The 26,986-nt window shown below is 61.8% G+C and overlaps 1 protein-coding gene across 1 annotated transcript; it reads left to right on the top strand.

Moving 5' to 3' along the window:
• The first annotated feature begins 3,778 nt into the window (after window positions 1-3,778).
• On the top strand, window positions 3,779-26,798 carry CRB2 (crumbs cell polarity complex component 2). Its single transcript, XM_059410841.1, has 13 exons — window positions 3,779-3,934; window positions 10,971-11,294; window positions 13,128-13,323; window positions 13,458-13,597; window positions 14,048-14,233; window positions 14,441-14,554; window positions 17,187-18,062; window positions 18,154-18,662; window positions 19,239-19,404; window positions 20,193-20,979; window positions 21,835-21,951; window positions 22,650-22,767; window positions 24,373-26,798. The coding sequence occupies exons 1-13, from the start codon at window positions 3,838-3,840 to the stop codon at window positions 24,595-24,597; spliced, it is 3,855 nt and encodes a 1,284-aa protein (XP_059266824.1). The 5' UTR covers window positions 3,779-3,837; the 3' UTR covers window positions 24,598-26,798.
• The last annotated feature ends 188 nt before the right edge of the window (window positions 26,799-26,986 follow it).

The raw sequence follows: 26,986 nt of genomic DNA, 5'->3' as shown, positions 1-26,986 counted from the left end.
TAATCAGAACTTGCTCAGCTCTTAGCATGTGCCGGGCACTGTTCTAAATACTTCATGAATAATTACTCACTTAATCCTCATAATAACCCTTTGCAGCTAAGTACTACATCGAGGGAAAAAAAAATCCTCCTCTCCCCCCCTCCACCTTTTTTTTTTTTTCCTGGAATGCTAACTGAGGCACAGAGAGGGTAAGGGACTTACCCAAGATCACACAGTTGGAAAGTGCAGAAGCCAGGATTTGAACCAGTTTTTGTGTACTTCACCATTAGCCTATGATGGCTCATTGTGATATTTTGGTTAAGGCGTTGGGATGGATCTCCTTGGGGAATTATATGCATACCTATGCTATTTCATTGCAGCGGAGTAAAGGGTGATAGGAGATACCTATCAAGGGGGGAACTGACATGGTTAAAAACCGCTGGCATGGTGCCTGGGTGGCTCAGTGGGTTAAGCCTCTGCCTTCAGCTCAGGTCATGATCTCAGGGTCCTGGGATTGAGTCCTGCTTCCTCCTCTCTCTCTCTCTCTGCGTACTTGTAAAATAAATAAAATATTTAAAAAAAAAATCGCTGGCAGAGAGCTCACAAGCATCCTCGGGCTCACCCAGGGAGGGAGGTGTGAGAAGGGCAGGGGGCTGGGAGCAGATCCCCACGCACCCCAACATTTGGGGAGGAAAGAGTGAGCAAGGGATAGCCAGGAAAGTAGGAGGGAAGCCAGGGGAGAATGTTCTAAGAAGAAGGGAGAGGGTGAGAGTGGGGAAGAACTCGGAAAGGTCAGGGAGGTCAGGGCTAAAGGGGGTCCCACTTGGCCACAAAGGGAACTGGGTTCCTGCGCTGGTGAGAGCTGAAGCAACAAAGGGGCCTGTGCTTGGAGCGGTCCTCAGCAGCGTCGCCGCGGGGCAGTGGGGTGGAGGGCGGTGGGGCGCGAGGGGTGGCAGAGAGGGAGGAAACACCCCGGGCTTTCCCCTCCTCCCTCTCTCTTCTCTCCTGCGGTGCCACCACGGGCCACTTCCGGGAAGCCAGGGGACGGAAGTCCTTGGGAATCAGTGGGCCGTATGGGGGGAGGAGGGGTCCCTCCCCCCTAGGTGTGGAGAGTGGGAGACAGAATAACCAACAGGGTCCCCTGAAAAGGGAGTTGCAGGCCCCTGGTGGCGGGGGGGGGGGGGGGGGGGGGGGGGGGGGGGGGGGGGGGGGGGGGGGGGGGGGGGGGGGGGGGGGGGGGAGGTCCAGGGCAGGCGTCACTTGGAAGGGCCCAGAGGCATCCCTCCTGGAGATCCCCTCAGCGGGGAGCAGCGGCTGGGCTGGGGGCGGTGCATCCGCTTCCCCCGGACCGCGCCCGGGGCCGGCAGCCCACTCGGAGCACTGCGATGGATACTGTTATCCCAACTGCCGCATGGGGGAAACGAGGATCGAAAAACTAAAAGAGACCCACAAAACCCTGCCTGAGGGCCGAGCAGATTCAGGATTCCTACAAAGTGGGGCGACGCCAAAGGGGGGGGCCACCCAGCACGAAGCTTTCCTGTCACATCCCCCTCGGCTCCTCTTGCTGGGCGCCCCCGACCAGGAGGAAGTCAGCAAGTAGCTCCCGAGCAGAGCGAATCCTCGAGGGCATTTACTCAGCCTGGAGGCGAAGACTCGAGAAGTGGAAAGGGCTGGTGTCCGAGCTGGAATCCCGCCCCTGCACGGAGCAGCTGTGGGGCCCCAGCAGCCAATCCCACCCTCCCGAGCCTCCGTTTCCTCATCTGTAAAATGGGGACAGCGCTGACCTTGCAGTATTGTTGAGGGGGTAAAACAAGGCCCCCCTCCACCTTCACAGCCGCCCCCCAAGGGGGACTGGGTGGGGAAACACTCCTACCCAGTCGGGCGGGGCTGGCCCACGGTCACGAACAGGGAGGGCGGCAGGACGGCCTGCCCCCGTCTGACCTCGGCCTCCTGCCAAGCGGTGGCTCCCCAGCCGCCGCCGCCTCGCTCCCACCCGGCTCCCGCGCGCGCGCTGAGTTTCCGCATCCATCCCTCGGCGTCCGCCTCCGCCCATCCAGTGCCGTCCCGACCTCGCACGGCACTCCCAGGTCTGGCCACACGGTGGCGCACAGCAGCTGCAGGACAGGGGCGGGCGCGGGGGGCGTTGGGACTGGCGTCCTGCTGACCTCAGGGTTCAGTGTAAAAGCCTCATGTCTGTGTCTGCGGCCGGCGGGGGACCGGGGGTGGATGGGGGGAGGGGGGAGGGGAGCCCTTCCGTTCTGTGCGCAGCTCCCCGGGCTGCTTGGAACGCTCAGGCACCTCTGGGACACAGAATGAACAGAAGTTTCACTGCCGCTTCAGCTCATTAAAGCTTTACCAGATGGGAACTGTTATTTCCATTTTACAGATGAGGAAACTGAGGCCTGGGGAGGAAGTCACGTGCTGAGATGACTCGGCCAATCAGTGGTAGAGCTGTGCTCAAACTGGGATCTCTTTAGCGGCGGGGTCTGCGCTCTTCTCACAAGGTGGAGGAGGGTCTTGAGGGTGGTGGGAGCTCCTGGTGTGTGAGAGGCAGGGACCCTCTGAGGAGAGTCCCAGAAACCAAGGAGCATCTCCCATCCCAGAGGAAACAAGACTCCAGGTGGGGATGATGTGAGATGTGGACCAGGGGTCCACCCAGGTCTTTGGCTCCCTTTCTGAGCACTTTGCTAGGGTTGGAGGACCAGCGTGGCTCTGGGCCACCCATGAGTGTGTGATGCCCACTGCCCTTCTCACTCCCTCCCTCCGTGGACCTGCTAGCACAGCCTGAGCTCCTTCATTCACGGCTCAGGTCTATCTCTCCAGACTGTGCCCTCCAGAGGTCAGGGCACATCCCAGAGCCCACCACGGGATTCCTGAGTCCAGGTCCCCCAAAGAACACCCCACCCCACCCCTGCAAGCAACATTCCCTTTTCCAGCCAGCAGCAAGCAAACATCAAGTGCAGCAGGAGACTATAAGGTTAGACAACAAGAAGGACTTCCCAGCAGGGGAGCGGGAAAATTCGCTTAGTTGGAACTGCCATTCACTAGAATGGGGTGCCTTGGATTGCAGTGAGGTTTCCAGAGTTATGAATGGCAGAGGCAAAGATTTAGGCCAAAGGGGAGAAATGGAAAAGGTTCACCTTGGCTGGTGAGGATGAAGGGAGCCAGGGGCCTTATCCTGAGGGCCCCACTGGGAGGGGCGGTTTGTGAGCATAGGTCAAGGAGAGGGGTGAGATTAGGAGAGTGAGAAGGAAGAGCCACCAGGGGCTGGTGGGCGGAGTGTGGGGAGGGGAAGGGGGCCTTGGCTGCAGGCTGGGGGGTACCTGTTCAGGTGGGGAGCAGCGGGAGGGAACAAGCTGGGTGGGAAGGGCTGGGGCTTCTGAGCCAAGAGGAGGTCTGGGAGGCTGCTGGCTGCTCAGCCCTGGGCTGGGCAGGGGGGCCGGAGGCTGAGGAGAGATGGGGGCGTGTCCGGTGGGCTGGGATAACCTAGGACTTGGGAGTAGCGGGCATCATCTGGGAAAAGAACAGAAAGCCTCCCCAGCCAGGAGGCTGAGGCAGCAGGACCTGAGAGGTGGGAGGAGGGGGGAAGGGGGGTGCACAAGGATCGGGTCAGACCTGCAGGGCCCCGAGGTCTCTCTGGAGCCCTGGAGCTTGGGGAGACGGGGTGGGTCCGACCCCTCCTCTAGAATCTGTTCCCAGTGGAGCAGCCCGGGAGGGCCTGGGGTGGGGGAGGAGGCGGGAGGGGAGGGAGGGAGGGGCCGGGCCTCTGTCCACGGCATTAGTGCTGGTTGGAGGGAGAGGGGGGTGCGGAGCCAGCCAGGCCGCCTGTTCCCACAGCCGGGAGCTGAGCGCGCTGCCATGGCGCTGGCCAGGCCTGGGACCCCGGCCTCCAGGCCCCTGGCCCCTCTCCTGCTGTGGCTGTTGCTCTTGGCTCCGGCCCTCGCCCTCCTGGGTGGTGAGTTGGGGCACAAGCCTTGGGGTGGCGGTGGGGGCGGGGGACTGGGACTGGGTCTGTCTCTGTCTCCCAGCGCAGATACCCCGGGCCTGTGTGGAGTGTGTGTCCTGGGCCTTGGGGGGTTGCTGGGTGGTCGGGGGCCTTTGTGAAGGGGCCGTGGGTTGGGGCGCTGCGGCCTGGGAGCAGTGTTGGGACTGGGAAGCCCCGGGCTGAGGCTGGGAGCCGGGGGTTTCAGGTAGTGGGTGTCTCATCCCCGAGTCTGTTGTGAGTGTGCGCCGGGCTGTGGGTGCATGAAGTTGTGAGCTGTCCCGGCGGAGCTGAGAGTCCTTGTCTGAGGCTTTCTGGGTGTGGTGGGCTGCGACCGAGCACAAGTTGTGGGGTATAAGTTGTCAAGTGGGTTGAGCTGTGTCTTAGCTCTCCACAAGGGGACCCGGGGCGGGGGCAGCAGACCCCAGCCCCGTGGATCACGGTGGGGAGGGGGAAGGGGGCCAGGGGAGCCCAGCGTCCACGTCCACCTGCATCCCCTCCACGTGTGTGTTCCCTTGCCTGCACTGGGGCCTGAGGGTGCTCTGGGGCCCCTGGGGGGTGGCCAGGCACTGGGGAGCACGTGTGTCCCCTGCCGCCCCCTCCCCGGCATTCCCAGACCTGGCTGAAAGGGCTTCCTAAGCCAGACCCCGTTCGCCAAACGGTTTTGCTTTTGTCCGAGAGGATTCACATGTGCTGCCCGCAGCCTGGACTTCTTCCTGGGGGGTCTTGGGGACGCTTTGTCTTGGTCACTATAGCTACGGGGCCAGGCCTGGGAAGTCCCCTGACCCCGCCTCCGCTGCTGGCTGGCGGAGGGAGCCAACCCAGGGCCGGTGGCCTGGACTTCACAGCAGGGGGGGGCGGGGGCGGAGAGGCACCTCTCTCGACTCCCAGGGTGGGAGGTCAAGCCTCCCCAGGCCCCGACCTAGGGCCCTCCTCCCCATTCATGGGGCCTACTCACAACACCGTCGTCTCCTCCTCTCTGAAGGGCCCCTGGGGAGGATGAGGACCCCACTTTGTAGGGAAGGACCCTGAGGCGCAGGCAGGGACGGGGGCTGAGGAGCGGGCCTCCTGACTCGGATCCCGGATCCCGGGCTCAGGAGAGGAGCCGAGGGCCGGCTCCCTGCACAGGAGGGGCACGGAACCTTGGCGTGTGGATCTGCTCTCTGCCCCCTGCCCTACCACGTACACATGCACATCTGCAGACACACACACATGCACCTGCACGCTGGTGTGGCACGTACAGGGCACAACTCACCACGTGAGCAGGGGCCACGTGCACTCACACACAAATACACACGGCCCTCCAGGTGTGTGATGGGTGCCTGCACACACCAGGGTACGGACAGTGACATGTGCACTCACACTCAGACACATGTTCGCGTGAACACAAAGGAGACGGATGCTGCAGAAAAAGTGGCCACGGAGGGACAGGCTCACCCCAGTCTAACCCTGCTAGGGTGCCCGGGAGCAGCTGTTCTCACTGTGATTTCTTTGCAGGGAGCCCACTCCCTGGGGATCCCCAAAAGCTGGGGTGAGGGCACCATGGGCACAAGCATTCCTGGATACCAGCGCCCGAGGCCTGGCTGCCAGGAAGAGAGGGGCTGGGGACCCTGTCCCTGGGAAAGTAATTTCCATCCTTGAGGGGAGGAGCTTTCTGGAAGCCCTGGGCCCCTGGCTCTGCCTCCTAGGCTTGCCAGGCCCTGAGCTGAGCCCCTCCATCCTGGGCCTGCTCTGCCACAAAAGCCTGGCTGGTTTCTGTGGAGAGGACCAAGCATCTTGGAGGACAATGGGGGCGGGCTGGGCTCTCACAGCCCGGGAGCCTGGCTGACAAAGGGCAGCAGTCCTGTCCCCACGTCTGGCCCCTCCTCCCCCCAGTGCTGGGGGTGGGCGGGGGGGGGGGGGCTGTGGGATGGAGGCAGAGAGGCAGGGACAGCGGGTGACGGGAGTGCTCCAAGTAAAGGATTGTTGGTCGGTGAATAAAGAGCACGGCCGGACGGCCACCCCTGGGAGATATTATGCTAATGGGTTGCCGTGAGGGACTTCGTCTTTTTGTTGTTTTTCTAACTAAGGATTTTTTTTTTTAAGATTTTATTTATTTATTTGACAGACAGAGATCGCAAGTAAGCAGAGAGGCAGGCAGAGAGAGATGAGGAAGCAGGCTCCCTGCTGAGCAGAGAGCCTATGCGGGGCTCAACCCAAGGACCCTGACTGAGATCATGACCTGAGCCAAAGGCAGCGGCTTTAACCCACTGAGCCACCCAGGCGCCCCTACTAAAGATTTTTAAAGATCTCTTTATCAATTTTAAGTCACCCCTGTACCCGACACAGGGCTTGAACATCCCACCCTGAGATCGAGAGTCCCATGCTGTACCGACAGCGCCAGCCGGGGGCCCCACATGACAGACTGAGAATCTCCCCCAGCTGTGTGAGGAGAGCGCTAACCCCCCCAGTTTATAGAGGAAGAAATGAGGCCCGGAGAGGATTAGGGACTTGCCTCAAGTCGCACAGCTACTGTGCTCCGTACCTGCCTATTTAAGACACGTCCCTTCTCTGTTCCTCTACGCCTTCAGGGGGCCGCCCAGCTAACTCTGCATGATCTGATGGGAAAACACAGTGGTTCTCCAACTCAGTTTGGCTTGCAGTTTCCAAGGACATGTTAGCCCAGAGACCACTCATAAAAGTGACTGGCTTGGGTGGCAGAGCCCCATGAGAAAGTGTCTCCATGGACTTGGGCTCTGAGACCCAAGCTGGAAACACTGGGATAGGGCAGTGCTGGGCACAGGGTGGGTGGTGAATCGTGGCAGCTATTGTCACCTACTATCGTAACCAAAATTATCAATATTGAACCCCCCTTTTAGCCTCGGGGGGGGTGTTAAACATTTTTGTGTTAGAGTATTTCAAACTGTCCCATCTTGTTAGGGTAACTTAGCCCTTTCCTGGTGGCTGTGGGGCAGTGGGGGTTCACTCCTGTCCTGGGGGCCTAGTGGGATTAGATGAGCAATATCTGCCCCTCAGAAGCTCCCACATCTTACAAGATCTCGGGCCACTTCTTTTTTTTTTTTTTTTTAAAGATTTTATTTATTTATTTGACACACAGAGATCACAAGTAGGCAGAGAGGCAGGCAGAGAGAGAGAGAAAGAGGGAAGCAGGCTTCCTGCGGAGCAGAGAGCCCGATGTGGGGCTCGATCCCAGGACCCTGAGACCATGACCCAAGCTGAAAGCAGAGGCCTTAACCCACTGAGCCACCCAGGTGCCCCGATCTCGGGCCACTTCTTAGAAATATCCTTTCTTGCCACGTTAAGACAAGAAGCTTCTCAAAACTCACCCTCGGTAAACATTTCCCATCAGCCATCAGGAGTTATCACAAGGTCTGTTATAAGTGCACCTAAATGTGTTGTACCTGAGCCATACAAAAGCTCAGTTTATCCTGCTGCAATTAAATCCTGAGTAATTTAACTCTTGGATACCTGTTCAGTGATTATACACAAGCCACAAGTGCACATAAAGTAGGAGTTAGTAGGCCCTTAGCAAGGAGCCCACAGAAGCACAGTGGGTTGCCCACAGCCCGGTTCTGCTTAAAGAGGGAAACCTGACCGCTCTGCCCAGGCCCATCCGGGGACCTCCACCCTTGTGCCAACCTTCAGAGACTTTTTCCTGTGATCTGGGATGCCCTGAGATGACAACAACGGGTGGCAATGTAGAGTTTGCAAAGTGGGGATTTCACATGCCTTGGGAGATGTGGGTCTTTCAGGAGTCTGGAGACAACCTGCTTCTTAGTGTTTTGAGGGCAGATTTGAGGCAAGTTTATAACCTCTCCGAGTTAGAAAACAGAACTATTCTTAACAGCACCCGCCCTTCCTGGTTGGAATCCACGGTCGTCGCGCAGTCACAGACCTAAGCGCGGCTCCCGGCCCATAGTACGCACTCAACAAACGGGTGCTGTTATCATAGGACAATGGTCCTCCCTTCTTGGTGGTGGGATCTGGGCCTTCCCCGGGGACAGGGCAGCAGGTCGAAGGGGAGGGGCGTGAGTCCCTTAATCCCTCCCCTGCCCGGTTGTCCCCGGCAGCCTGAGAGGTCAGGAGGGATTTGTAAAGATAAGCACAGGCCCCTCGTCACCCTGGCAACAGGCCACGCCCCCAGCCTGGCCCAGGGCCCGCCCCCCTCTGCCCCATTGCCCTCACCTCCACCTCCCAGCCCATGGCTGGCCTGGCCTTCTGGTGTCACTCCCGCCAGACTGAGGCCAGCGGTTCCAAGGCCTCCATGTGCAAAGGGTTCCCCAAGGAGCTTGGGGGCAATGCCGATTCTCTGGGCCCAGGCCCAATAGCTCTGAATCTCTAGGTCTGGAGTACAGGGCCAGAAATCTGTATTCTTTCTTTCTCATTCTCTCTCTGTCTTTAAAATATCTATTTATTTATTTCAGAGGGGAGGAGGAATCTTAAGCAGACTCCCCCTGAGCACGGAACCCGATGATGCAGGGCTCGATTTCACGACCCTGAGATCACGACCTGAGCTGAAACCAAGAGGTTCACTGACCGTGCCACCCAGGCACCCCCATAAATCTGTATCCTTAATACAGGCCGGAGGTTCAGAAGCCCCGGGGTGAAGGCCTGGAGTAGTGGGACCTGGTTTGGATTCCAGCCCCTCACAGGCTTCGGGACAGGGCAGTCCCTTCGTCTTTGAGGTCCCTTCCCTCAGCTGTAGAACAGGAATAGCAGCTCTCTGCGTCTGCTACGGGGAACGGGAAGATAACGGAGTATACAAGAAAGAGGGGTGTCTCCCATCCAGGCATTTGGTGCTATTACGTGCCCCGTGGGATAAGTAGCTTCCTTCCTCTCTGCCTGACTCTCACTGGAGGAGCTTCTTCCTCGCCTGTCACTAGACTCTGACTCCGTGGGGCACTAGCATATAGGGTCCTGGGCCACCTGCTCCCATGGTGATCCAGAGCCTGATCAAAATGGCCACAGCCCTTCATGAATCCTCACTGGCAGCCAGGCCTTCACTCTTGTCCCCTCTGTGGTTTCTCACAGCATGAGGTGGCACTGTTCAAACCGCAGAAGCCAGGCCTGTCTGATGCCCATCTAGCCCTAAAGGACATGGCTCTAAACAGATCAGCCACCGCGGCTGCGGTGGGGAAAAGAAAGCTGAGCTGCCCAGAAGCTGCTCCAAGAGAGGCCCAGACGCCCCGGCCCTCACCTACATGGCCAGGCTTGGGGGAGAGGGCTGGGATGGATGCCCTGAGCTGGGGAGGAAACAGTGGTCAGAGAGGGGCTGTGGACACCACTAGAGCCCCACGCGGTCATCTTGGCCTGACGGTGTTTCAGCCCCTCTGTCCCCTTGCCACATGCTTAGCCCTGGGTGCACGCTGGTGGCCCACGGTTAGGGAGTGAGTGAGCCCATGCCCAGCTGTACCAGGTGCTCTGGGCGCTGGGGAGTGCCAGCCAGGTTCTCTCTCTGCTGCCAAGGTCTGTGTCTCCACATCCCTGTCCCCTAGCCTGCCCTGAGGGCTGGGAAGAGCGGGGATTGGCCAGTGGAAGGCCCTGCCTGGTGGAATGTGGATGCCGCTGAGCCTTATCTGGGGGGTCTTCACCAAGGTGGGGGAAGGGAGGTGCAGGGCCTGAAGCTGTTCTAGGCCTGGTTAGTGTCTGGATGACAACCTGGGCAGGGGAGGGGCGCCTCTCAGAGCCCCAGGTTGGGGGTGCCTCCTGCTTTATGGCGGTTCCCCTCCCCCAGCTCTTACTGAGTTCCTGCGAGTGGCCAGCAGCAGTACCTGAGGCTCTGAATCCGCCCCCGTGCTTCGTGCTTCGAGGCCTGCCCTGTGTTCATCCCCTCTCTGATGGGAGACAGAGGCTCAGCAGGAAAAAGGACCTGCTGGGGTCTCAGAGCTGGTAACTGAGTGGGGATCTGAACCCAGGGCAGTTCTGCTTCAAAGCCTAAGTTCTTCACCAGCCGTGCAGGCTCTCAGGAGGGGACGGGGCTGACTCTTCTAGGGGCTTGGCTTCCAGACTAGCAGGTGACCCTCTGGCGTGGTGGAGGCAGCAGTGGCCTGACCCAGCTGTCCTGCACCCTGTGACCTTGGCCAGGCGGACTGGTCAGCCGGTTGCTGAGGCAGGGAATAGAATGAGGGCTGGGGATCCCTGGAGAGGTTTCCAGGCCCCCAAGCAGGGAGCGAGTGGAGGCTGGGAGGAGGGCCCGGGTTGGGGGGGGGCGGTGCCCAGTTCCCAGTCCCTGCCTTTGAAGTCCTCCATCTCCGGTTTCACCCTGGGATGGAGTTGCCAGACCCCCAGCAGGAGAGGTGGACAGGATGGTGGAAGGAAACCCCTTCTCTGGGCGGTTGGGGGTGATGAAACCTGGGATAGGCTCCTAGGCTGTCCTAGTAACTTGCTGTGAGGCTCAGGCAAGAGTCTTTACTTTCGGGGCCCCAGGGTGGCTCAGTCAGGTAAGCGTCTGCCCTTGGCTCGGGTCAGGATCTCAGGGATTTGGGATGGAGCCCCACTCCTGCTCGGCGGGAAGCCTGCTTCTCCCCGCCCCCACTCCCCGCTTGTGCTCGCGCACGCTCTCTTTCTGTGAAATAAATAAATAAATCTTAAAAAGGTCTTCCCTCTCTCGCTTGAGCCTCAGTTTGTTCTCTTGTAAAATGGGCATGACAGTGCCTGCCCCAAAGGAGCTCTGCGAGGAGGGGATGAGCAGGGCGCAAAGCTCTCAGGGTCAGAGAGCGTCTGTCCTCTAGTCCTGCTGGGGCACGGTGGGGGAGGGGAGCTGGGGTGGTGGCGGTGGAAGCTTCTGGTCCCTTCCCCTTCACAGAGACCCTCCTGAACCATCTCAGTTCCAGCTGTAGTTGTGCAGGGGCGTTGGGGATGCAGCTTGTAGAGCCTGTGGCCCTCTGTCTAGCCTCCTGAAAGCAGACAGACCCCTCCTGCTTTCTGGCTCTGTGGTCTGGGCTGGGCCGGACAGTGGGGAGTGGAGCGTCCTGGTCTACCCCGCCCAGCCCTTTTTCTCTCTTTACAGGAATGGTGCCTTCGGAGGCCCCAAGTGTCTGTGCCTCAGCCCCGTGTGCTCCAGGGACCACGTGCCAGGCTATGGAGAACGGCAGCTACACCTGCGGGCCCACGGAGCCCCAGGGCTGTGCCACCCAGCCCTGCCACCACGGCGCTCTGTGCGTGCCCCAGGGTCCAGACCCCCACGGCTTCCGCTGCTACTGCGTGCCCGGGTTCCAGGGCCCACGCTGCGAGCTAGACATCGATGAGTGTGCCTCCCGGCCCTGTCACCACGGGGCCACCTGCCACAACCTGGCTGATCGCTACGAGTGCCGCTGTCCCCTTGGCTATGCAGGTAATGGCCTCACGTCCTGGACGGAGGTCTGTGATGTCCATCCTGTCGGTGGCTCAGGCTGTAAAATGACGCACTGAGCTTTGACTTTAGCATAGAGAGCCCCCCACCCCAACCCCAGCCGCCAAGGCATCCTGGAAACTCTGGGGTATTCTGCTCTGGGGCTTCCCACAGAATGGACGGAGCTTCCCCAGGAAGTGGGGAGCAGCTAGGCACAGGTCTGCGAGAGGCTCTGCACAGGGCAGCGGGGACCCTGCAGCATAGACACTCCCAGTTCTAGTTCAACCCCGAATTCAGACAACTCTGCTCTGAGAAGGTAGTTTGAGGTCGTCTCAGAGTAAGGGGTGCACCCTGGGGGGGCCGGCTCCCAGGGGAGGGAGCTTATAGTGAGGCACTTTGGGACGGACTCTGGAAATGGGTCCCACGTATCCTCCTCACGGTCTGAGAGTCTGGGTGGAGGGTTAGCTTTGCGTGTGTGAGGGAGGTCACGTGAGGGGCCTGTGTGTGTTTCTGTCTGCGGGTGTCTGGGCTCCTGGAGTGCATCCATGGACGTGTGTGGGCCAGCAGGTGCATGCACCAGACATGCCCAGGGGGCCCTGGGGAGCACACTCTGGGTGAGCTGCGGCTGCGAGCGGGGGCAGAGTCTGCCATGACTCACTGCGCTCCTCCTCCCTCTGGTCAGAGCCGGGCGGGGGAGGCTGGGATTCCAGGCGGCTGGGGCCTGGCTCCCCCTGGCACAGAGGGTGGGAGTGGGACTGGGGTGGGAGGAGTGAGGGGTCACGGGAGGGAGGGGCTGTGTTTGGTGCTCACTGAGCTGGGAAGGGGGTGGAAGGTTCCAGCTGGAGCCAGCTGGGTCCCTGGTCCCCCAGGGCCAACCCTATCGTAGTTGGGGGCAGGGCTTCTGGGGTCCACTGTGACATGTGGGCCCCCCGATGAACTCAGGCAGTACATCCCCAAACCCTGAGATTCTCCATCTCCCCTCGTCTCCACACGTCTCCTGATCCCTGAGGGCCGCCCAGATGTCTCAGTTTGGCCCAGGCAGAGGGGCTTCCCTGGGTTTGGGGTTTTAGAAGCAAGAAGGCGCAGGGGAAACCAGAAGGAGCTGGTCACTGCAGCAGTTCTCACTGGGGCCTGTCCCTCCCCGACGGAGCCCCTCTCTACACTCTCTTCAAAGCCGGCAGAGTGAGCCTTCCACAGTGTAGATAGAATCGTGTAACTCAGTGGCTTCCGACTTTTAGGATAAGCCCAGATTGGGGCCCCCGAGGCCACCGCAGCCCCCAGCCCTCCCTGACCTCCTCTGCTCTGTCCTCTGCTCCTAACCCTCCCTGTTCCCCTTTCTGAGGACATCATGCCTCTGCCCCAAGCTAGTCTGGGCCAGTTCCCCAGCCTGGAAGCCAAATCCCTGCACAGCCCCGGCCCAATCCAGTGAATTCTTATTCATCATTCAAAAGTTTCTTCTTCCAGGAAGCCTTCCCTGACTCCAGCTGTCCAGGCCGGAACCCTGGGTCTTGCTTTTAGGGGATCCACTATGCTCCCACTGCTGAGCTTATCACAGTGAAAAATTAGCATCTATGTCCTATCGACCTCTTCCCCGTCTCCCCAGCTCCACGGCTGTGAGCTCAGGGAGGCAGGGACGGCCGTCCCGTTTCTACCTCATTGCTGTTGCCGGCTCAAGAGATACCTCCTCCGGACGAATGGACCAACGGATTCTCTCGGGATCTTCAGGTTTCCGCTCCTTGTAGCTGTCTGAAGCTGCTTGCAGGTCGGCCTGCCTGGGCCTCGTTCGACCTCCCTCCGGGTGTCCATCTGTCTGTCTGTGTCTCCGGCCCTGTCCAGGGGTGACCTGCGAGGAGGAGGTGGACGAGTGTGCCTCGGCGCCCTGTCTGCACGGCGGCTCGTGCCTGGACGGCGTGGGCTCCTACCGCTGCGTGTGCGCGCCAGGCTATGGGGGCGCCAGCTGCCAGCTGGACCTGGACGAGTGCCAGAGCCAGCCGTGCGCGCACGGGGGCGAGTGCCACGACCTGGTCAACGGGTGAGCTGCGGGAGCGGGCGGCCGCGGCCCCGTGGCGCGGGGGCGGAGGAGGTTGCACGCCAGAGCCCGGGCAGGTGGAGGCGGGTGGAGGCTCAGGGCGCGCTCAGCCGGGCCTGCGCCCCGCTCTGCTCCAGGTTCCGGTGCGACTGTGCGGACACGGGCTACGAGGGCGCGCGCTGCGAGCAGGAGGTACTGGAGTGCGAGTCGGCGCCCTGCGCGAACAACGCGTCCTGCCTCGAGGGCCTCGGGAGCTTCCGCTGCCTCTGCTGGCCAGGTGCGTGTGCGTGCGCGTGCGTGCGTGCGCGTGCGTGTGCTCGCGCCCCGGTGGCGCCGCGTGGGCGCCCGGGAGGTGTGTGCCAGGGCTCTTCCCCCCCTCCCGGTGTGTCTGTGACTGCGGCTTCTCTGAGCGTCACTTCTGCGGGGATCTGCAAAACCGGGCTAATCGCAGCAGCTGCTCCGAGCATTGTCGCCAGGAGGGTCGAGGTGAAATGCCCGTGAAGCCTTGGCACGTGCGAAGGGCTCCGTAGTACTAGCAGTGATAGTAACAGGACGCTGACCGCCTGCCGCGGTCGTTCCCACTGTCCTCAGTGTCCCCGTCCCTCACCCCATCGGTGAGCGTATTCTGAGCAGTCGCTCCAGCCTGGCCCCGCGTTGGCCGGCAGCAGCGGAGGGGTGCTCCCCGGAGATCCCGTGTGACCTGCTACTTACGCGCGTGTGCCCCCAGGCTACAGCGGCCCGCAGTGCGAGGTGGATGAGGATGAGTGCGAGTCGGGCCCCTGCCAGCACGGGGGGCAGTGCCTGCAGCGCTCAGACCCGGCGCTCTACGGAGGCGCCCAGGCCACCTTCCCCGGCACCTTCAGCTTCCGCCACGCTGCCGGCTTCCTGTGCCGCTGCCCTCCCGGCTTTGAGGGTGAGTCCCCTTCCACCCTACCGGGAAAGCGGGCCCGCTGGCGTGTGGATGGGGGGGGGGGGGGAGGAATGCCAGGGCTCCGCTCGAGGCCTGGCTCGGTTACACAGGTGCAGCCCGTGGGCCTGGGTCTCCACAGTTCTAAAATGGGCTCTTCCAGCTCTCTGGTTCTGAGGGCACAGGTGGGAACCACAGCTGGCCCTCTTGCAGGGGAGGAATGTGGCGTGGATGTGGACGAGTGTGCCTCACAGCCATGCCTCCATGGTGGCCGCTGCCAGGACCTGCCCAACGGCTTCCAGTGCCACTGCCCAGATGGCTACACAGGTGCGGGGGGCAGGGTGGGCATCCAGGACAGGGCAAGGGCAGATCGGGGGGCCTGGGCTGAGAAAATTCCTCTGGCTGATGCATGGAGGCTGGGTTGATGGGGACAAGGAGAGCAGGAAGAAGGTGGACGTGCTGGGGACAGCTAGAAGGGCTGAGCAGGGACCTGGGCTTTGGAGGCGAAAGTGGAGGGAGCTAAGTGGGTTGAGAACTATTTTGGGGGTGGGGGGGAGTTCTGGAGGCCCTGGGGGTTAGTCTAGGCATGAGTGAGAAGGGTCAGAGATGCTGGCTGCTTCTGCCCTGGGTGATGTTGGTTGGGTGTCCATACTTATCTAGACCAAGTCCAAGTGTCTGCGGAGCACCCACAGGGAGGAGCCAGGATGGGGGCTGGTGGTCCGAAGTCGGGCCCAGGAAGAACCAGTGACCAGGGTTCATGGGAACAGTCCTGGCAGCTGGAGCCAATGTGTGGAGTGACGGGCAAAGAGAACCTTAAGCACCTGACATCCTAGGGCAGGGCAGAGGCCCAGGGCCCCTGCAGGGACAGGACAGAAGAGTAAAGGAGGGGATCACAGATAGAAGGGTGAACTTGACCTCTGCAGAGCTGGGGCCTATCAGGCAGGAGCTGGGTTGCAGAAAGCCTCTCCCTGCCTCGGGTACAGCAGATGCTTAGACACGCAGATACCCTTCCAGGACACTGGTGAACCCAAAGAGGTGCTCACATCCTCCTCGGGTGTCCCTGCCCCCTCTGGAATGTGTGCGACACCTCCCCTGCGCCCGCCCGCATTCCTGCTTGGGCACACTGCCTCCTCTCCCTGGCAGGTTTCCTGGGCACTGGCTCCCCCGCTCAGGGCAAGGAGGTGCTGATCACCACCCTCCCTCCCAACTCAGCAGCCCAAAGATGCTGGGCTCAGTGTCCCCTGCCCCAGGACAGCCACCCACGAAGCCCATCAACTGCCCCCCATAGCCTGAGACTCCCCAAGTCCTGCCTGGAAGCAGGACTTCCAGGCACCCGGAAGGCCCACTACAGCGGGCGCGACCCCTGATGAGCATTTCTGTGCATTTCGTTCCCTCCTCATCACACCCCCACGAGGTGGAGTTCTTACAGATGAAGTCACGGAGGTTTGAGAGAGGGGGTGTCGTTCCCTGCGGTTCGCCAGCGTCAGCCAGAGCCCAGCTCCTCTCCCAGCTGAGCTCAGCTGATGGATGACAGGGAGGTCAGAGCCGAGGTCAGGGCCCGAGAGGGGGAGCCCCAACCATAGGGCTGGGCTCCTTGCCACTGTCCAGCCCCATTCTCTCTTTGGGTCGTGCTGGCCTGGGGGAGGCCAGTGCCTGGCATTCCTGAGCCAGTTCTGAAGGAGGTGGCTGGTCAGGCGGGGAGCTTAGCTCCCCTGGCCCACAACCCGCCCGGCACTCTTGGCCATCCATGGGGAAATGCGATGGGGCCGCGGGCTCTGTGGACTTTCCTGGGCGGCCTGTGGCTCCTGGCAGGTATGCAGGGCTGGGGCTTTGGGCAGGATGAGGTGTGGCTGGCTGTCCTCAAAAGGAGGCTATGGTGGTTGGGGGCTGACGGGGGTGAGGGTTCAAATCCTGGCGGCCTTTCTGGGCCTGGGCTCCTCTAGGTGGGGTATGATGGGAAGGGCTGGCCTTGGTTGTTTTGTGGAGGCTCCGGCTGAGCTGGAGTTGGGCTTTGGCCTTTTGACCCAAGCTGGGGCCAAAGTACTTCGTGTGGGAGCCCTTGGAGGAGAGGGTGAGGTGACCCCCTCCATAGTCAGCCTGGGGTCTCAGGGCAGAGGGACTGGGGGATGGAGCCTGGGTGCATCCATCCATCCCCTCCTCCCCCATTCTGATACTTTGTCTACAAAAGCCAGACCAAGCCCTTTGCTGGGCATATTCAGGCCCCGTAGATCTCAGCTGAGTAAACAGATAGTTTCAGTACAGGGTTCTTGGGTGCTGTGTCTAGGCAAGGAGTTGGGAGTGACACAAGAGCTAGGGACTGGGAATCTAAGAAGCTTCCTAGGGGCCTTTGAATTTGGGCTTTGCAGGATGAGTAGGAGTTTGACTGGGTAAGTGAGGAGAAGGCATTCCAAGCAGAGAAACACTATGAGCAAAGCCCCTGGGAAATATTTTCTAGGAAATGCTTAGAGGAACAGGCAGTTCAAGGTTTGGAGGAAGCAGGGTTGAGACTTGGGGCCATGGAGAGCCCGGCCCGTAAGGAGTATTGAGTGCCAAGGTGATTGGACCTTAAGCAGGCGAATCTGGCGAGGTGATGCTTTGGAGATAGGCCTCTGACTCCTTGTGGAGATGGATGGTAGAGGGGGTTGAAGGCAGGCAAAGTAGAGGACATTAGACTGTGGCCCTGTGAGCTGGTGAGTCAGAAAGGTGGCGTGGGAGAAAAGGCGAGACCAGTGAGTGTTTAGGGGATTGAATCCACGGGGCATGGGGATCCACCAGACATGGGAAAGGAAGGGGTATCTTGGATTCCAGCCTCCAGGGACTTAGGCGACCATGAGAAATCCTTTGGGAATTGGTTCGGTCACTAGGTGCTGAGATCCCCGTCCCACAAGGCATGTAAGCTTTGCCTTGAGTGCTCGGTTCTTGCCTTGAGTGCTGAGCCTTGACCTGGTCTCTCCTGAAGGCCTGGCATGTCAGGAAGATGTGGACGAATGCCTGTCGGAGCCCTGCCTCCATGGCGGGACGTGTGACGACACTGTGGCAGGCTATGTCTGCCGGTGCCCAGAGGCCTGGGGTGGGCATGACTGTTCCGTGCAGCTCACCGGCTGCCAGGGCCACACTTGCCCACCTGCTGCCACCTGCATCCCCATCTTCAAGGCCGAGGTCCACAGTTACGCCTGCCACTGCCCACCTGGTACTCACGGACCTTTCTGTGGCCAGAATACCACCTTCTCTGTGGTGGCCGGGAGCCCTGTGCAGACATCCGTGCCAGCTGGCGGCCCCCGGGGTCTGGCACTGAGGTTTCGCACCACACTACCTGCGGGTGCCTTGGCCGCTCGCACTGACGCCCAGGATAGCTTGGAGCTGGCACTGGCAGGGGGCACACTTCAGGCCACCCTCTGGAGCCACGGCAACACCACTGCGCTAACGCTGAAGCTGCCGGACTTGGCTTTAAATGATGGTCACTGGCACAAAGTGGAGGTTTCATTGCGCCTGGGGGTCCTGGAGCTGCAGCTCTGGCACGAGGACTGCCCTGCCCGGCTCTGTGTGGCCTCTAGTCCTGTGGCCCCAGCTCCCGGGACTTCTGAAGCGCCGACGCCTGCCAGGTTCTGCTCTGCCCAGCTGGGCGGCACAGCCTTTGAAGGCTGCCTCGAGGACGTGTACGTGGATGGACACCTCCTGTTGCCCGAGGACCTTGGCGAGAATGTCCTCCTGGGCTGCGAGCGCCGTGAACAGTGCCAGCCTCCACCCTGTGCCCACGGAGGGGTCTGCGTGGACATGTGGACTCGCTTCCTCTGCAAATGCCCCCGGCCCTATAGCGGTCCTACCTGCGCTGATGGTGAGGAGCGAGGCAGGTGGGGCCCCCGGGGCAGAGAGTGGGCCTTCCCCTGGCCTACAGGCCTCACACTCGACATCCTCTCTCCCTGCAGAGGTTCCTGCTGCCACCTTTGGCTTGGGGGGCACCCTGAGCTCTGCCTCCTTCCTGCTCCGCCAGCTGCCAGGCCCCAACCTCACCATGTCCTTTCTCCTCCGTACTCGGGAACCCGCTGGCCTGCTGCTCCAACTTGCCAACGACTCAGTAGCTGGGCTAACAGTATTCCTCAGTGAGGGCCAGATCCAGGCCGAGGTGCTGGGCAGTCCTACTCTCGTGCTTCCTGGGCGCTGGGACGATGGGCTCCGCCACCTGGTGACGCTCAGCTTCGGGCCTGACCAGCTGCAGGGCTTGGGGCAGCAGGTGCACGTGGGTGGAAGGCTCCTCCCTGCTGACGCCCAGCCCTGGGGTGGGCCCTTCCGAGGCTGCCTCCAGGACCTGAGACTCAATGACCTCCACCTCCCGTTCTTTCCGCTGCTGCTGGGGAACTCAAGCCAGCCCAGCGAGCTGGGCAGCAGGCAGTCCCGGAACCTCACCATGGGCTGCGTCTCCGAGGACACGTGCAGTGTGAGTTCCCCAGGAAAAGGAGTGGGTCCCTTTCTCGGGATCTACCCTGCATCTCTGGGGGTTAGCATGTCCTTCTGGTGAGGAGACTGGCAGGAGGTGAAGCGCTGTGCCCACGTTTCCTCTGCTAGAGAGTGACAGAGCAGGATTCACACTGATCTCCTGGCCCAGCTGCTCCTGGCCTCTGCTCTGGCCCCTCCCCAGTCTTGGTGTGAGACAGATACCCTGACCCAGGCGGAGGGCTGCCTGAGCCTTTCTGTGGGAACTGTGGGGGAGGGGGCGCGGACGACAGGGATGTCCTTGGGTCCGTGGACGAAACACCAACCTTGGCATTGGAATGGCCCGAGTGTGAGTTCTGGCTCCCCTATTTCCTGCCTGGATGAGCCAGGCAAGTGGCTTCTTCTCTCTGAGCCTCAGTTTATCTATAAAACGGGGACAATAGTGACTTCCTCTCTATGTGTTTGTGAGGAGTTCATGTGTTTGTAGTAGGTGCTCCGTGAAGAGCCCGTGCAGTGATGGTTATGGTGGGATGACGCTAGCCCGACGCCTGAGCCAATCCCTGCCCTGATTTTTCTGCAGCCTGACCCCTGTCTCAATGGTGGCATTTGTCTCGTCACCTGGAATGACTTCCACTGCACCTGCCCTGTCAACTTCACGGGGCCAACATGTGCCCAGCAACTGTGGTGTCCTGGCCAGCCCTGCCTCCCGCCTGCCACCTGTGAGGAGGTCCCCGATGGCTTTGTCTGTGAGTGTGTGCTCTGGGCAGCCTACATACGGGGTTCTGGACACCCAGGCTGGGTTAGAGCCCACCCTTACCCTGAGGGCTCATAGGCAGTAGACCAGGGTGCCAACAGCCCCCAGTGTGGTTAGGCTACTGCATCCAGAGGGGCAGGTTTTCTGGAGGAAGACAGCACTCACCAGGTTTCCAAGGACAAGAAAGACTGACTAGGCATGGAGGGGGGGACATTTTCAGGTGGGGCAACAGCATATGCAAAAGTCCTAGGGTTTATAAGAACAACCGAAGCACAGTTACAGGTGTTGAGGTCCAGATATTGCCAGGAGGGGCCTTAAAAGCTAGACCAGGCAGCTCAGAACTTTTTCCTAAGGGAAGTGGGGAGCCACGGGTTGGTTTTAGACAGGAGAGGGATGTGATCAGCATTTTAGAAAGATGAGTGCGTTTTATTAAAATGCATGATCAGCATTTTAAAAATCTGCATTTAAAAGAGATGACTGCAGTGAATAGTGAGCCTCAGTGCTGAGACTCCACGGAAGAGGGAAGGGATAGAGGAATTATTGCCTGGTGTGTGACCTGGAGGGTAGAGAGGGCCTGGCGTGGTGGGGTAGGGTAGCTCTCTCCCTAAGCTGCCAGAAGCTGGTAGGGAATTATGAGCCGTGGAAGCCAGGGTGGTGGGGGCGATGGCTCCTGGGATTGGATGATGGGGGTGTGGGTGTGCCCCCTCGAGATGAGCGGGGGCCCTGGGGATCAGGTGTGTCATTGCCCGTGGGCCTTCCCAACATTCCCTCTCCCCGCAGGTGTGGGTGAAGCCACCTTCCGTGAGGGCCCCGCGGCCACCTTCAGCGGGCACAACGCGTCGTCACGGCTGTCGCTCAGTGGCCTGTCGCTGGCCTTTCGCACACGCGACTCCGAGGCCGGGCTGCTGCGCGCCACCGCGGGCGCCCACGCAGCCGTCTGGCTGGCCATCCGCAACGGCTCGCTGGCGGCCAGCGTGCGCAGCGGCCCAGGCCTGCCCGGGGCAGTGCTGCCGGAGTCCGGGCCGCGCGTGGCCGACGGCGCCTGGCACCGCGTGCGCCTGGCCATGGAGCGCCCGGGGGCCGCCGCGTCGCGCTGGCTGCTCTGGCTGGACGGGGCGACCGTGCCCGCGGCGCTGCGCGGCCTGGCCGGTGACCTGGGCTTCCTGCGCGGCCCCGGTGCCGCCCGCTTGCTGCTCGCGGAGAACTTCACCGGCTGCCTGGGTCGCGTGGCTGTCGGCGGCCTCCCGCTGCCCCTGGCGCGCCCGCGACCCGGCGCAGCCCCCGGCTCCCGAGAGCACTTCTCAGCCTGGCCCGGGACACCGGTCCCACGCCTCGGCTGCCACGGCGCACGCGTGTGTGTCCCTTCGCCCTGCCTGCACGGCGGCAGCTGCCGCGACCTCTTTGACGCCTTCGCCTGCTCCTGCGTCCCGGGCTGGGAGGGCCTGCGCTGCGATGCCCGCGCCGACCCGTGTCGCTCGGCACCCTGTGCTCGTGGCCGCTGCCATTCGCGCCCTGACGGCCGCTTCGAGTGCCGCTGCCCGCCTGGCTTCGTGGGCCCGCGCTGCAGGTGCGGATGGCCCGGGCGGCCTGGGCCGGAGGGGCCCTGTGGGTTCCCCGGGCGGGGGCAGGTGTGGGGCACCCAAGTCCACGGGCTCTGCATCCGCAGCTCTGGTTCTGTGGGCGCTTCTCTGAGCCTCTGTGCCCTCATCTGTGAAATGGGAACAGCCGCCCCCTAGAGCTGCCAGGTAAAACCCAGATAACTTTGAATTTGAGATCAATGTCGCTCTTGTCCTAGGCGGGGCAGGGGGGGGGGGGAACCTAGCTCTGGGGGGAAACCCAGAGCTAGGTTTGGAAAAAAAAACCTGGAGGCTTCCCTACCTGTCCGCGTTCACCCCTGTTAGTCCTATGAGGATGACAGGGGCAGAGGGAGCCGGTTGGACTTTGATGCTTCCCCTTTTCAGTCTCGTTTTGACTTCCTGCTCCCTTTGGAGCCAAGCTTATGGTGGGTGGTCTGGCAGAGGCGTCACACACACACACACACACACACACACACCCAAGTTTTATGTTTGGGAACATGCTTTTGTTCCAAGGAGATTTCTGACGTTCCTCAGCTTCTCCAGGGACTCTAAGCCCAGGGAGATGTTCCCAGCCTGCGTCTGGAGGTTGTACACCTTGTTGGGGGAGGGGACTGGAGCCGCAGGAGGACAGCCCCGTGCCTCATCCTTTCCACCTCGGACACCACTTCCGTGGCGGGTATCCGGGTCTCTATTAGGCGGGCCCTGGACGCTACAGCTCAGGACATGGAGGCTCAGGTGGCCTGTAGTAGCCTCGGTGGCTGGGGGCCCAGCCAGGTGGCTGGGGGCCTGGCCAGGTCCCCGGGGTGCTGCCCCCACCCAGTGCGGTCTCTGTGCTTTCTGCCCAGGTCACCTGTCGTGCCGGAGGAATGCAGCCTGAACTTCACCTGCCTCAACGGTGGCCCCTGTGAGGGTGGGCCCCAGGGGACCAACTGCAGCTGCCAGGAGGGCTTTGGTGGCCAGAGGTGGGCCTGGGAGCTGGGCAGGGGAGGGGAGCCTGGATCCCCTCCAGACAGGGCAGACAGAGTGGGGTGTGGACCCTTGATCACCTTCTCAACCCTCACAGTGCCCACAGTGCCGGACGGCCCACCTCTGTCGCTTGAGCTCTTTCCTCCCAGAGTTTCCAAGGCCATTCTTTGTTAGGCTGTCGCTGGGGAAGTGGTGGCCTGGTGGTGATTCTTAGGGCCTCAGCCCTCAGCCCTCATCCACCAGCCTCAGCCCTCATCCTTATCCACCTGCCCTTGACCTCAGCCTCAGCCCTCAGCCTCAGCCTCAACCTCAGCCTCGGCCCCTAGTGCCCATCCCTGAGCCCTGAGCCCATCTCAGCACCACCCAGGGAGACACAGCTGGGCAGGTTCTGGGCCTGTTGCAGAGAGAGGGCGTCTGCCTCCCTCGGCCGCTGCCCTCACACAGGCTCCCCGATGCTTCTGCCCCAGCAGGCCGTTCTCTGTTGTGATTGCTGGGACACAGGGGGGGGGCGGTGCTGGAGGTCACAGTTGGCCTCAGTCACCTGGCAGGGCCCTGCCAGGCGGGGACCGTGCATGGCGACAGCGGGTAGACACCTGTGTATTTGGAGGGGGGGTTGAGAAGCTGAAGCCGATGGGGGAGCAAGAGGCCCCCAGGAGGGAGCAGCTCTCCGACCCCCGCCTTCTTTGCCTTCCAGGTGTCAGGTCCCCTGCAAGGTCAACCCCTGCGTGAACGGCGGCACGTGCCGGGCTGCGGGTGGGCTGTATGAGTGCATCTGCAGTGCCAGGTTCTCGGGCCGGTTCTGCGAAGTGGTGGTGAGTGATGCCTGGGGAGCTTGGCAAGGGCCCTGTCCTGGACTTCGGTGAGATGGTCTGGGCGGGGGGTGGGGGGAGCATCTACAGAGCCCGTGGTGCTGTGCCTGGACCAGCGCTGTCCTGCGGCAGGAGTAGGAGGGAAGGAGACTCCGGGAGGGCCTGGGAGGCCCCACCGTCCCTTTGGGTACTGGCCGTGAAACAGTGGGGCTTTGCCAAATCTTCTCTGGGACCAGGACTCAGGTCTCACAGGATCTTAGGATTCTGGGGTTTCGGTTGGTGGCTCCAAGGGCCTGTAATCTCCAGTGGTTTGCGTGCCAGGATTCCAGAGTAGGAAGACTTAGAGAGCTCTGGATTCTGAGCCAGAGCAGCCAGAGACTCAGCTGAGGAGGGGCCCAATTGATGAGGGGAGCTTGAGTTTGAACCTCCCCCTGGCTCCGCTTTCCACCAAGGGGCGGGACCGGTGCCACAGGCCCAGTGGGCCTCGAGCCCACCGTGGGTGCTGATGGGAGAGAGGTAGGCAGGGGCAGAGCCTTGATCTCCACAGGCTTCTGGCAGCCCTGGTCATAAACCCGCAAATCCCCTCTGCTTCTGGGGAATGTTTCCTTTCAAGTTGAACTTTACAGCCTCTGGCGCCCTTACCTCCCCTCCTCTTGGGGCCAAGTGAGGAAATGGCTTTACAGCTCTCGGGGGTGGGGGGGGGTGCACGGAGGCTGGGGACGGCCCATTCTGGGTTGGTCGGAACTCTGCTCTCCAGACCTGGGTGCCTTTCCTCCTTCAGGGCTGGGTCCTGGGACTTGGGACCCAGGCCCCAGTGGCCGAGAGGCTTCATAGGACAGAGGGAGGGTCAGAGAGTCTGAGACCCTCGGGCCCTGGAATCTAAGAATTTGGTGATTTGGGGGCTTCCAAGGTCCAGGCCTTTGATGCGGGCATCCTTGTTCTGTGCCTAGAGGGGAAGAGGTTTGGGGGCTCCCTAAAGCCTGGTCTCAGGTCCCCTTGCTGGGCAGACCCTGGCGGGTTCTGAGCTTGCCCTCAGCTGGGCGGGCCCCCTCCACTCCCGCCCGCCACAGGCCACCTGGCCGGGGAGCGTCTCCTACGTACTGCCTGAGGCGCCTCCCCCGGGATGAAACAAGGTCTCCACAGACACTAAGAAAGCAGACCACCTTCTGGGACGGGGCGGGATCAAGTCCCCAGTGCCTCAGACTGGCTGGGTTTATGGCAGGGAGGGGGGAAGCGGGTGGGGGAGGCCGGGTGGCAGGGCCCGCTGTGGCCAGGAAAGGAAGGGCCTGGAGCTGTAATTCAAGGCTGAAGGATGGTGGCCTGGGCATGGCCTGGGCCCTGGGGGCAGACGGAGGGGTCTGCCAGTCCTGGCTTGCTGGTCCTGGGTCTGGGGAAAACCTCTGTTCTCTCCTTTGCGACTTACCCTGTGCCACCCACCTGTGGCGGGCGCTTGGAATTCACCGGCCCACAGAATAGAGCAGAGGTTCCTGTCCTCGTGGGAGTGAGGGCGTATCCCCACCCTTCCCTGGACCATCAGGAAGTTTGGGACCCCCCTCCCCCACCAGCCCGGACCCGCGCCCCCAGCCCTCATTACCGCGTCTCTCGCAGAAGGGCCTGCCGCTGCCCCTGCCGTTCCCGCTGCTGGAGGTGGCCGTGCCCGCGGCCTGCGCCTGCCTCCTCCTCCTCCTCCTGGGCCTCCTCTCAGGGATCCTGGCAGCCAGGAAGCGCCGCCAGTCCGAGGGCACCTACAGCCCCAGCCAGCAGGAGGTGGCCGGAGCCCGGCTGGAGATGGACAGCGTCCTCAAGGTGCCGCCGGAGGAGAGACTCATCTAGGCCTGCCTGGCTGCCGGCTCCGGCACTCAGGAGCTCCCAGGCGATTTCCACCCGAGGCCCCCAGGTGGCCGTGGCCGGTGGCCGGCCTCCTCCTGCAGCAGCGGGGCCCAGGACATCTGGTGGCCAAGCGTCCCCTTCGCCGGCAGCCCCTGCCTCCGCCCCGTTGTGGACAGGAGAGGGGAGCACTCAGGGAAGCAGACGGGGGGCCTGGCAAGGCCGTGGACTTCCCGCCGAACCTGCGGGCTCTTGCCTCGGGAAGCCCACAGCTGTGCAGGGGTGTGTATGTGAAGGATGGTGGCCTGGGCATGGCCTGGGCCCTGGGGGCAGATGAGGGGTCTGCCAGTCCTGGCTTGCTGGTCCTGGGTCTGGGGAAAACCTCTGTTCTCTCCTTTGCGACTTACCCTGTGCCACCCACCTGTGGCGGGCGCCACAGGAGTGTATGTGAGCACGTCCCCGGGGCCTGCTAACCTTCAGAAACTGGAACGGACTCGTGGGCACATCCGAGTCTCTGCTGGGTGTGCCTGTCACAGGGTCGTGGGTGCAGGTGATCCCGTGGAGGGGCGGCTGGGCTGGCGGGGGGGGCTACCCTCTCCAGCCCCGGGGCAGGCGTAGGGCCTGCTCTCAAGGCAGCCTGGTCAGAGCTAGCCCAAGGACCAAAGCGCCCCAGCTCTGGGAGCTTCTCCAGCTCCGGAGGCCGACCCCATTCTGGAGGCAGCTGGGAAACTGGGTGGGGGTGGGGAGGTCATGAGCGAGTGGCCCCAGAGACAGGATGCGCGGGAACCCGGGCCGTGTGCAGGGCAGACCTGCAGGAGCGGAGGGCCAGCTGCCCCGAGCTGTCGCACCTTGCCGCTGGGGGGCCCGCTGCGGGGGGGGAAGAGTCTGGGCCTACCTCACTGGGCGGCTGTGAGGCTCAGTGACGGCAAACAGGGCAGGAGCTCCAGGCCTTATCTGTTGCCAGGCTCTCTGGGTCGCCCTTTGAGGTTTCAGGAAAGGCTGTCAGCCTGGAGCTGAGAAGGCAGGGGAAGAGGCTTTCCTGGGGGCGCCAAGAAGGCCAGAGGAGGAAGGAGCAAAGCTTTTGTCCCTGCTCCTCCAGCCCGGACACCTCTCTACATGGCTGTGTATGTATCGGGGGTGGCGGGGTGGGATTCAGGACTCGGAGAAGCCCTCTGAGTCGTTTGCTGAACTCAGCAAATGTTGGCGCTGCCTCTGGGTCTGGGCTGGTCCTGCAGACACAGACACAGACGCACAGGAGAAATCCGCTTTGCTTCTCGGCCCTTCCCTGGCAATGCCATCGCACCGACCCCAGAGGGGCACCCCCAGCCCAAGTGGCTGGCCTCCTCCTACTTTCAGGAAGTCCCATGCCCTCCCATCCTTCCGGTTTCCCAGGCCAGTGCCCCCTGTGCCAAGGCCAGGAGGCCTCTTTCCACTTCGAGTTGACTTTCCCCAGCTCCCCTCAGGGTCTCACCAGCTTCCAGAGGCCCAGGCGTGAAGCCTGAAGTAGAGCCATGTGGCGGTGGGGGCTAAGGGAGCACGCGGGTGGTCGGGACCGAGGGGTTCGGCCGAGGCTGGGACCAAGTGCCCTGAACGCTGGGGTAAGGGGCTTGCTTCGTCCTTATCCTGTAAGAGGTGGTGCCTTTCCCCCAACTCTCTCCATCATGATCTGGTACCAGCAACTTAGCCACAGGCTGGCACCTTGGTTATTTTATTAAATCAGGGATTTGGCAAACCTGTATTCTTGCAGACTCCTCTAAGGCACGTGAAACCCCAATAAATAAAAGTGCCACTTTTGGGGGAGCCCTAGTTGTCCTCTTTTGCTCCTAAGGGCTGTGGCATCTGTCCTTTTCAAGGGCAGCCAGGGGAGGGGAGCATGGCCAGATGATGGGCTGATGAGGGGCACCTGGGGGTGTTGAACCCCGACTCTGGGGGGCTTGGTCCAGCTCTCCCAACACAAACACCCCACAGAGGTGTGGGTTCTAAAGCTCTGCCCTTACTAATGAGAGATCTGTGGGGCTGAATTTCCTGCTGTTCTCTTGCTTGAACTTGTTCCCTGGAGTCCGGGAGCACTCAGCGCCGTTGGTGACCGGCAGCCCTGCTCCACGGACCCGCCAAGCCTGCACGTGCCTGTGACCAGCTCCTGCCCCCGCCTCCCCCCGCACCCCCACCCCGCTGCCCTGCTTGGGACAGGGAAGGGCCTGGGCTCACAGGCTCAAATGGAACAAGCTGGGGTGTGGGCTAGGGGCCAAATCCTTCTCTGACTGCTCTAAACCCTCCCCTTTCCCCAGAGCTTCCTCAGGACGCAGGGATACCAACCTTCTCCCCAAGATGATTTTATTGAACGCACACACAACATTCATCCTTGGGTGCGAATTCAATCCAGCAAGTGAAGAGA

The sequence above is a fragment of the Mustela nigripes genome, chromosome 9 (assembly GCF_022355385.1).
Source record: "Mustela nigripes isolate SB6536 chromosome 9, MUSNIG.SB6536, whole genome shotgun sequence".
Lineage (NCBI taxonomy): Eukaryota > Metazoa > Chordata > Mammalia > Carnivora > Mustelidae > Mustela > Mustela nigripes.
Note: the sequence above shows the minus strand (reverse complement) of the source record. Positions and strands in the feature narration are given on the sequence as shown.